Here is a 10,554-nt window from a genome sequence, read left to right on the forward strand (position 1 = left end):
ACAATATGTCAAAGTAAATCAAACAGCACAGATAAGTTTAGCTTGTTCAGAATATTGTTCTTCTTTAAAGGCTTGGGGGGGTTGGGGACAGTAACACAGAGAAGTTGTGACTTGACATGATGAGCTTTGATTTGTCTGAACAGATCCTCAGTCGTCATCATAAAAAAGGAAAGAAAAAAAGATCTCAATGCGAGAAATATTGCTTCACTGTGTCAATGTTTGCTTGAGGTTATTCACATCCTTGTTTGTACTAGCAGGAACAGTGGCACCTCTGCCCTCTGTGTGTGTGTGTGTGTAGGCGACACTCCAGTTCAATCCTTCAGCAACTCTTATTGTGGTTTACATTAAATAAGAGTTACCTAACCACTGTAAGTGAGGATATAACTGCACAGCACTGAAAGACAGGTCAATAATGTTTATTTGTTTGTTTTTACGGTGGCAGTAAAATAATGAGGGCATATCCTGTTCTCTTAAGAATAGAGGTAAAACTCAATTCAGTCTCAACTGGTTGCATGACTCTTGACAGCTGAGGAAATAAATAAAAACGACACATTTCCTCTTGGTGTCAATATGCGTAAATGCCCAGTTTTTAAATCTGTGGAAATTCTCTTCTGACTCCTAACTTTGGCCTTCTGTTTCAAAGCTGTTCGGTGTGGTCTCCGTCTCTTCCGATCTGACCCAGGCTTTGGGTGAAGTGTTCTTCTGGGTTTTGGGCACGAGCGAGTCAGGCTGGCAGGTATCAGCGAACCTCTCTCGCGCCTTCTCCCAGTTCTTTTGGGACTTTGATTTAGTCAAAGACGCGTCGTCCAGAGACATGGCGGCAGCTGCTCCCAAACCCGACTGGGACTTTCGGATTTTCAGTTGAATCTGCGAAGACGGGAACGGAAAAGGAAGACAATTGAATCACATTGCTGTTTTGCACTGAAACAAAGGAGAACTTCCACCAGCAGAATCAGCGGATCGTCTTACCGGGTCTTTCATTCCGGTTCCCATTTTACCCAGTCCCTCTCCTTTCTTCCAGCCCATCTTTTCCAGCATCTTCCGTCCTTTATTCACTTCACTGATCTCCCTTTTGGAAAACAGACACAGTGAATGATCAACACTTGAATCTAGCATTTCCCATCAGGTGGAACTACAGCCATTTGCTAACACTTACTCATGAACAGAAGCCGGTGCATCATCGCGTTGGAAAGCACCTTCACTGCCCACTGTTTGCCTTCGAGATTCTGCTCGATCCTTATATTTGGGGTTCTTCAAGGCTTTCGTCTCCTCAAAGTCACCGCTCTGTTTGCAGAAAAGCAGAGAAATGAGTGCCTCCATTATTATAAAAAAGGAAAAGAAAAGACAAGAGGGTTAAAACTTATGACTGCACCAAGGTTTGCACTCACTTGCAGGCCATATTTGGCCTTCATCTGCTTCAGCTCTTTCTGTCGCAGTGATTCTTTATCCTCTTTGGTGAGAGCAGGACCTTTAGAAAACAACAGCGGCAAACTCAGGAGTGTAATCTCACACTGGGAAAGAGCACCGCTTTTACAACGAGCAGGCTCACTGTTGTTTCATGAATCTATGCCAAAAAAAAAAAGATATTCCCCTCTCTGTGGACGTGTTTCACTTTAAGTAGCTCACCAGTGTTGTCTTCTCTCTTGTGCTTGCTGAGGTGAGCCATCACCTGACCGGGCTCACAGCCATCACAGGTATCGTTCCCTGAATGGATATGGAAGGACAACACAGTCTCTCCCATCTTCACTTCATCGCCGTGCATCAGTGCATGAGGCTCAGACTTGGTTTTGGGCTGCAGATGAAAGTATCATTGACGTGGTATCGGCTAAGTTCAGGTTTTTTTTGCTTTTTCCTTTTCAACTCAAATGTAAACAAAATGCTCACCTGTAAGATGCGGTTGCCATTGATCACCGTTCCATTCTGGCTTCCCTGGTCCACCAGCATGTAGCTCTGCTGCTCCTGTTCAAAATACACCTCTGCATGGAACTGGAACCACAAACATACTGGCATTTAGAAAAATCACATAAGCCTGTGTTAACAAAAAACAATCATTCATAACAGAGTAACTTCAATCCCTGCAGGAAAGCGGAAAGGAGAGGTACCTTGCTGACTCCCATTTCCGGTATTCGGATTGCGTGGTTCATATCTTTCTCTCTGAAAACACAAAAGACAGCATGTTGTCTTCACTTGGCTATTATATGACAGAGAGATCAATTTAACCTCTTTTTACTGACTACTCCTAGTCATAGTTTTAACAACGGCTCTGAAATCTTGTGAGTGATTTAATTCAAACTGCAACTAAAGTGCTAAAATTTCCCACTGTTGCAATGTGTGAACAAAATACGCTTCTGCTGCCATGCAATCACCAAACAGCAACAGAAAACAACCCCACAGACCTGCCAATGGTGGCTGGAGAGTCGGCTGTGATGATGAACAGAGTGCCCACCTGCAGCACAGGAGACCTGACCACAGTCACTCTTACACAGGGAGGCCAGATGTCTTTGACTACAAGGAAAAAAAATAAAGCACCACATACTCATATTCACAAAAATATGACAAGTCTCAGACAGCTACAAGCATTACCAAAAAGTGACGGGTCCATCAAACAAACTTGCCCCAGATAAAACAAACTGCATGCACGCCATGTGAGTTAATTCAGACTACTCTTACGTCTCACCTTCTTGACTCTGTGTGTCCATTTCTGATTCAGGACTTTCCATTGAGGCTGCGCTCGAGGGCGACGAGAACGAGGGGGTAGACTCCCATTCTTCCCTCTCTGACTCTGTGATCTCACCCTCTTCTGGTTCACTGTTCCCCTCAGATCCATCACTCCGAGTGGCCTTCTTTTTCTTTTTATGTTTTTCCGACTTAGATTTCTTCCTTTTCTTCCTTGAGTCTCCCTTATCGTCATGGTGCGAGCCGTTTTTCTGCTTTTTTCTCTTTGATGGATATTTGTCGCCGTCTTCTTTGCGTTTGGATGAGTCTTTTCTCCGTGGAGCCACATCTGGACTGCGAGACCTTCGTTTCGCTTTCCGTGATTCTGTCTTCTTCTTAGTCGTTTGCCTTTCAACACAGTCGGCCTCGTCTTCTTCCAGCTTTACATCGTCACTTTTCACTTCCTGTCATTAAGACAGTGAGCAGTGAAACTACCATCTGCTGTGAAAGCTGGACTTTGTACTGTGGATCCCCAATCTTTTGGCACAGAAAGCTTATAGACGGTCTCAGTCTTCAAAGAGAATACACTAAAGACCTTTACCAGGTTAAATCAGGCCTGACAGCAAATTCTAAGTGTTGAGCTGAGCTTCAGCAACTTATTATTTGCGTCCTTTGAGGGTCATGGGTTTACTTTTTCACTTCACTAACTCTTTATTAGCCGTATCTCACACAACAGGATTGAATGCAGGCAACACAGAGACCAGGGTCAGTGTTTGACTCACTGTGTCACCTTTAAAGATTGTTAAGGTGCTGTGTACAATAAGAAGCTAATTTTCAGTTTTTAAAGAACAAAAAGCAAACACATACTTTTAAATCTTTTGCACATTAATATTAAAAAGGTATACCTCTGTAGGAAGGAGTTTTCCAGTAAGAGGAAATCTTCATTTTAGCCAAAGAGCTAGTCACCTCTTGCACCTAGGTCAGAGGAATAGTCTTTAAGTCAACTAGCTTCATATAGAAAGAACAAAATATCTATTTGAAGACTGAGACCAGCAAAACAAATTGGATTTTAAAGAGGGAACTGAAAGGTCAAAGCCAGCTGTCAGCAACAAAATGTAACATTTTTAAGGAATGCATAAATAAAATCTTGCACTATTACATACCCTATCATCCTGTGATGTTTTCTTGACTCCTTTCTTGAATTTTCTGCCTTTCTTATCAGCGTCCGTTTTTTCTTGATACGGCTCTGCACTACTCTGCACAGCAGGAACCTCAATCCTGGAATGAAACTGGTATCGTCCACTCTCTGCATCGTAGTAGTAGTAAATGCCAGAGTTGGCATCGTAGTACAACTGACTGGCCTGATGGAGAGGGGTGAAAAATATCAGAAATGTGTGCCAAACTAAACTTCCTCTAAAATAATTCCTCTACTATAAACTGCCAAACTTTACAGCTCACACACCGAGTCGTAGTAGAAGCCCGTGCTGTGGTCATAATACATCCCAGAAGTCTCATCAAACACAAACCCAGTCTGTGTCATAGCTTCCTCAGCAGTGGCCCTCAACATATCTGCTATAGATCCTCCATCGCTCCCCTGAAACACAAATAGTTTTATAATGGTGACTATAAATGGAATATGACTCTTTTTATAAGTATAGGAATGCTAACATAAAAATAAAAAGACACACATGGATACCTCTGTTGTGACCGCCAAACTGGTCTGGTCTGGCTGAACTGACACATCTGCAACTGTTGCTTCATTTGTTGTTGAGCTCTCTGCTGCCTCATAATCAGCTGACGCCGTGTTCAGGCTTTCCTGAGTGTCTGCTCCCTCCGAGTTCAGACCGTAGTCTCCATAGTAGTAATTATAATAATCTGAAAAGGAATATTAAAACAGTTTTAGGCTATTTTTAAACTTAATGACACAATGAGCAAATTTCATTCATGCGCATGTGAAAGTAACACACCGGTTTCTGTCCATACATATTCTTCTGTTTGAGTTTCACAGTCGACTTTGTCTTTATCTTTTTTCTTCCGTTCATGAATCTCTGCACTCAGCTGGTCGACCTGAACCAACACACATTGAGATAAAATTCAGTGCGCAAACATTCAAACATTCAAATTGATGGTTGGTTTAAACCATAATGCAGAAAAATAGAGCACAACTTAGGTTAAAAAAATAAATAAACCTTGGCCCTTTTGCCACTTTAAACATTAAACTGGCTCAAAATACACCTCAGAACAAACAAAACTACTAAATGACATCATTTAGATCTAGACTGTCTAGATTATCTGCATTAATGCCGGTGTAGATTTTTGCATCATATTAAAAATGTCATATCTCATTATCATTGCTATAGTAATTCAACTCGTTTACTCGGTACGCAACAATAAGACAAGCCTGGTTATATCCGAGTGCTAGCCTTCAGTTACCATTTAGTACCTCCAACAAAGCAAAGTGACAAATTTGTTTGACCACTACAAAAACACACCGCAAAGTACAATCAGGCTGAGAAAGAGGAGATACTGGCAACATGATAGTGAAGTGATTCTAATTACCTTTAAAGTAAAGCACGAAGCAGTTATTTTATACTACAACTAAAAATTTCCAGATGAAAACACCACTTAGGCTAATGTTGTGCTGTTGTTTGATTAATGCTGTGCCACTACTATCTCACTGTAACAGTGCTGCTGCTTTAAATTAGGAAGTCGGTAATCAATGACAGTAGCTCATTGGAAAATAAAATCTTTCTCCGTATTGTGAGAATTTCTTTATTGCAAAATCTTCTGTTGCATCGTGATATAATTTGGAGGATATGTCTCCCATCTCTATGATATGTTTGGCTTCTTTTCATTTGAACTGACCTGCTTCCTCAGGTCTTCGTTATAGCCCTCCGTGCTCCGCTGCAGTCTTTCGGAGTGGCTCAGCTGCTTCTGTAACTTGGCCAGCTCGGCTCGGCACTCTTTGAGCTCCTGTTTCAAAGATTCGACTTTCAGCCGGAGTTCGGCCACTTCAGGCTCCGTGTCTTTTTCTTCGTGACTGTCGTCGTTCTCCATTTGTTAACCTAAAACAAAACGATAGCGCTTAGCAGGCAGCAGCGGGTATATGAAAAAACCTGTAGACCTGTCCGCATATGTAAAACACGGGGTGTTTATCAAGTCATGTAACTGCACGCGTGTATAAGCTAACTGAGCACAGATATTAATACCTCTGTTTCTTACCGTTTTCTTGGTCCTTTTAGTTGTAAACTTCCTCTCAGCACGGAGCATGAGCCGACCTGAAAGTTGAAAATAAACATCTTATAACTATCCTGCATGTGCGATACAGCCGAGTACATGTTTTGATGATAATTAGACAGTTACAGTTGGAACCGTGGAAATGTTTATAGTCCGGCCTGTTGGTGACCGCCATTTACTACTAACGATTGCGTCACGACGGAAGTACGTCTTCTTTAGGTGTGGCGGAATTCTTTCCCTGTTATGAGGAACTTTACCGCCACCTAACGGTGGGCCGCGTTCATAGTTACACAAACCACTAAAATTAACAATTAATCTAACTGTTCGTCTTTTCCTGTCTTTCCTGTCCTTTTGTGCGTTCACATTTCATTTTTGATTTGTTTTGACTTACTTTGTAGATGTCAGCTTCTCATTTAAATTACTGTTTTAGTTCAATTTTACATAAGAGGGAACAGAAACCCAGCAAAAGGCTGGCCCTGTTACCAAGATGCTAAGAAAATTATTGCTAATGTTAATTTGCAAGCATTAACTATCATAAAAAGCATAGATATAGTTATTTTGTTTTGTTATGCTACGCTATCACGTTTATCTGGATTTTCTTGAATGAATATACTGGCATTCAAAAGGCTTTAATAGGTTGCAATGCTGTGAAAAAGCATTGCCCCTTTTCTGATTTTCATTGTATTTTTTATTTTTGTATATTTGTCACACATGTTTCAGATCATCAGACATCATAACCTAATGCGGGGGGGGGGCGCTCCAAATCTACTTGGCCTTGTGTGGAACAGTAATTGCCCATCTTGTTAAATCCTGAATTAACCATGATTAACTACTTTTTTTTTAAACACTAAGTTCAGTTTCGCTAATGACACCTAAACCTAATTACTGCCAGACCTGTTGAATTAACCACAGGAAGAGCCGTTATGGACAAATGGAGAAAACAAGAAGCAATTTTCTCTATTTGTGGAACAGAAATGTTTGGCTTAACAAAATTATTCCAAGAGCACATGAACGGCTCATCCAGGAGATCACAAAAGAACCCAGAACAACATCTGAAAAACTGCAGTCCTCACTTGCTTCAATTAAGGTCAGAGTTCAACAATATTCAACAATAAGAAAGTGTGAATATATCATCCACCGGAGAGCTCCAAGGAGAAAACCACTGCTGACCAAAACAACGCAAAGTCTCACCTCACATTTGCCAAAAAACATCTTGATGATCCCCAAGACTTTGGGGAAAATATTCTGTTGACTGATGAGACAAAAGCTGAAGTTTTTCAAAGATCTAAGTCACATCTGCATAAAACTAACAGTATTTTAGTAGTAGTGGTAGTGTGATGGTCTGGGGCTGTTTTGCTGCTTCAGGACCTGGACGACTCACCTTAATTGATGGAACCATGAATTCTGCTGTTTACTAGAAAATCCTGAAGGAGAATTTCTGAATCTCAAGCTTACTTGAGTTATGCAGCAGGGAAATGACCCAAAACACACCAGCAAATCTGCCTCTGAATGCCTCAAAAGAAGAAGAAAAAAAAGTGAACATTTTTAAGCGACCTAATCAGAGTCTGGAATAAAATCCATTTGAGATGCTTTGACCTTAAACCATTCATTATCAAACCCGTCAATGTGGTTAAATTAAAACAATTCTGTAAAGAAGACATGACCAAAATTGTGACGTCAAAGATTCATTATCAGAAATGCTTGATTGTAGTTCTTGCTCTTAAGGGTGGCAACACCAGTTATTATGTTTAGGGGGCATTTATGTCTTTACACAGGGTGAGGTAGGCCTGAACATAACGGAAAAAACAAAACAAAACAAAAATCAAAAAAGTGCGAAATAACTCAAAACATGTTTTATATTTTAGATTCTTCAAAACAGCCACCCTTTGCTTTGATTACTGCTTTATCTCTTGGCATTATCTCGATGAGCTTTCATGTGCTCGTCACCTGTAATGGTTTTCCAACAGTCTTGAAGGAGTTCCCAGAGATGCTGAGCAATGTTGGCCCTTTTGCCTTCACTCTGCGGTCCATCTCATCCCAAACTCATCTCGACTGGGTTTGGGTCAGGTGACTGTGGAAGCCAGGCCATCTGGCGCAGCACTCCATCACTCTCCTTCTTGGTCAGACAGCCCTTACATGGCCTGGGGGGGGTGTTTGGGGTCATTGTCCTTTGAAAAAAAAAAAATCCTGGTCCAACTAAACACAAACCAGATGTCATGGCATGTCGCTGCAGGATGCTGTGGTAGCCGTGCTGCTTCAGTGTGCCTTCAATTTTGAATAAATCCCTAACAATGCCACCAGAAAAGCAACCCCACACCATCACACCTCCTCCTCCATGCTTCACGGTGGGAACCATGCATGCATCCGTTCATCTTTTCTGCGTCACTCAAAGACAGGGCGGGTGGAACCAGAGATCTCAAATTTGGACTCATCAGACCAAAGCACATTTTCCACTAATCTGATGTCCATTCCTTGTGTTTCTTGGCCCAAATAAATTTCTTCTGCTTGTTGCTTTTTCTTAGTAGTGGCTTCTTGACCATAAAGGCCTGATTCGAGCACTCTCCTCTGAACAGCTGATGTATAGGTGTGTCTGCTACTGGAACTCTGTGCGGCATTTATCTGGGCTCTAATCTGAGGTGCTGTTAACTTGCGATTTCTGAGGCTGGTGACTCGGATGAATCTATCCTCAGAAGCAGAGGTGATTCTTGGGCTTCCTTTCCTGGGGCGGGCCTCATGTGAGCCAGGTTTATCGTAGCGCTTGATGGTTTTTCCAAATATTTTTTTCAAGACAGAGAACCAGTTTAACAATCACTTCCATGAAGTTAAGCACGTCATGGAAAAAGTCACATCGAAAGGAGCCAGTTGAGGTGGCTTGGACATCTGACAAGGATGCCTCCTGGGTGAGGTGTTCTGGGTATGTCCCACTGGGAGGAGGCCCCGGGGCAGACCAAGGACACACTGCAGAGATTATATCTCTCGGCTGACCTGGGAACGCCTTGGTGCTCCCCCAGACAAGCTGGAGGAGGTGGCTGGGGAGAGGGAGGTCTGGGCTTCTCTGTTTAGGCCGCTGCCCCCGTGAACTGGCCCCCTGGATAAGCAGAAGAAGATGGATGGATGGGAAAAGTCAGTTTTCTGAGTAATACACAAAAAAATACCTTCTTAGCAATACTGAGCCTGTTGACTATGAACCGAGTCTTTACTCTATGCGTGCTTGTCATATAGCAATTACGGTAAAAAAAAGATAATGGATGGTTTTTATTAAGTTTTTCACCTGATGAAATTTTGTGAAGTTTTTCTGGTTGTTATTATGCTTTTTGACCACTAGATGCCTGTGCAGTCCACTGATTCTGCAGCTTGCCAGCTCAGAGGAGCAGATTACTGAGGCGTGGTGTGACATTTGCAGTAGTTTTACTTGCACTCATCTCTGGAAGAATGTGATCACATCTTGTAGTTTTTTCTTCAGCTAGCTGTTGAAAGTGCCATGTCACATTACTGCAAGTGTGTCACTTAGAGCTTCACACATTTGCTGGCCTGACGTGTTAGTTTTCCTCACAAGGCAGAAGTAAGAAACCATTGTGCTAGCATGGGTTATTTATTTGCAGGTTCTTCCTCTCCCATTTCTGTTCCTCAAACACACACACACATAGCTACTGCAGTCCTGTGGCAGCGTGCTCATTATTTTCCTTCCTCTTTGTTTTCCTTCTCCTCGGCTCTTCATCCTCTGCCCTTTATGTCCCATTCTTTTTACATTAATTAATTTCCGGGAACATTCAGTTAGTTTTCTGGGATTTGCTGAGACCAAGCCATCTCTTTGTGTGTCTGCACTTATTTTAGGCTCCACAGGAATGGCTGTTATATAATCACATGGTTCCTCTATTGTCTCCCACTCTATTTATGGTGATAGAACATTTAAAGTGATGACTGTTGACACAGCCTGAATACAGTTTGCACATTTGATCTCCGCATTGTTTCCAATATCGGTTACAGCCATATTGACACAGAGACTAAACATAAGTGTGCAGTTAGTGTATTTGTAGTAGGAAAGTCAGAATTTCAGCTGATGTGTCAGCTTAGAATAAACATCACAGTAGCGGGAGAGGCCAGATTGTTATTCTGTCTGTTACTAGTGACTTTCTGTTTTCTAGAAAATGCCTGTTGGCTACCTCGTGCTGGGCTTGAAATCTGAGCTCTTTTGAGTTGTGTTTGGATTCTGGTGGTGCTTCAGACTCCTTGGCTGAAGCTTTCTGGTCTGTGGCTGTGGCAGCCGTTAAGTATGGGGTGGTCTTTTATCTGGAGACACACACACACATTCACACACACAGCTGCCTCATGCTGATGTTTATTGATGCCGTTTTTAGATAAGTAAAGCACTGGTCCACAAACCTCGATGGTTTGTAAACGGCAAACAAAAGATGTTAGTACTCAGTTCAATGTTATTTTCTGGCTTTTTAAAAAAAAAAAAAAAAAAAAAAGATCTCAACGTATAGTTCTCATTTTATATGTATATTTTTTAGTAGGGGAAGTCATAGGCATGCTTATCCCTGTCTCGCATGCATCTTCAGAGACCCCTCACCACCGATAGAAGGAGCTATTTATAAGGTTTATAAGGTTTAAATATGCAGACTTCCTCTTCTGCACTGAAACACACCTTTGTTTCTATCA

The 10,554-nt window shown here is 41.9% G+C and overlaps 2 protein-coding genes across 7 annotated transcripts in view; one reads left to right on the forward strand and one right to left on the reverse strand.

The window, feature by feature from the left end:
- Positions 1–10,554, forward strand: part of tacc1 (transforming, acidic coiled-coil containing protein 1) — a 30,932-nt gene that overhangs the window by 4,583 nt on the left and 15,795 nt on the right. The window lies entirely within an intron of this gene.
- aggf1 (angiogenic factor with G patch and FHA domains 1) lies at positions 37–6,168 on the reverse strand. 5 transcript variants are annotated; one of them, XM_040029060.1, is made up of 16 exons: positions 6,019–6,168; positions 5,878–5,933; positions 5,521–5,720; positions 4,623–4,722; positions 4,352–4,530; positions 4,118–4,249; positions 3,819–4,016; positions 3,561–3,630; positions 2,397–2,505; positions 2,103–2,154; positions 1,885–1,986; positions 1,627–1,792; positions 1,389–1,468; positions 1,157–1,284; positions 970–1,069; positions 37–867 (listed from the first exon to the last, which is right to left on the reverse strand). In XM_040029060.1, the coding sequence occupies exons 3-16, from the start codon at positions 5,710–5,712 to the stop codon at positions 619–621; spliced, it is 1,857 nt and encodes a 618-aa protein (XP_039884994.1). In that variant the 5' UTR covers positions 5,713–5,720; positions 5,878–5,933; positions 6,019–6,168; the 3' UTR covers positions 37–618. The 5 variants fall into 5 exon arrangements, with proteins under 5 accessions (XP_039884994.1, XP_039884990.1, XP_039884993.1 ...); XM_040029056.1 differs by lacking the exon at positions 3,561–3,630 and adding an exon at positions 2,678–3,119 and having other exon boundaries at positions 6,019–6,167; XM_040029059.1 differs by lacking the exon at positions 3,561–3,630 and adding an exon at positions 2,678–3,119 and having other exon boundaries at positions 5,865–5,933; positions 6,019–6,167.

This window comes from Simochromis diagramma, unplaced genomic scaffold (assembly GCF_900408965.1).
Source record: "Simochromis diagramma unplaced genomic scaffold, fSimDia1.1 OVJJ01000483.1, whole genome shotgun sequence".
In the NCBI taxonomy this organism is placed as follows: Eukaryota; Metazoa; Chordata; class Actinopteri; order Cichliformes; family Cichlidae; genus Simochromis; species Simochromis diagramma.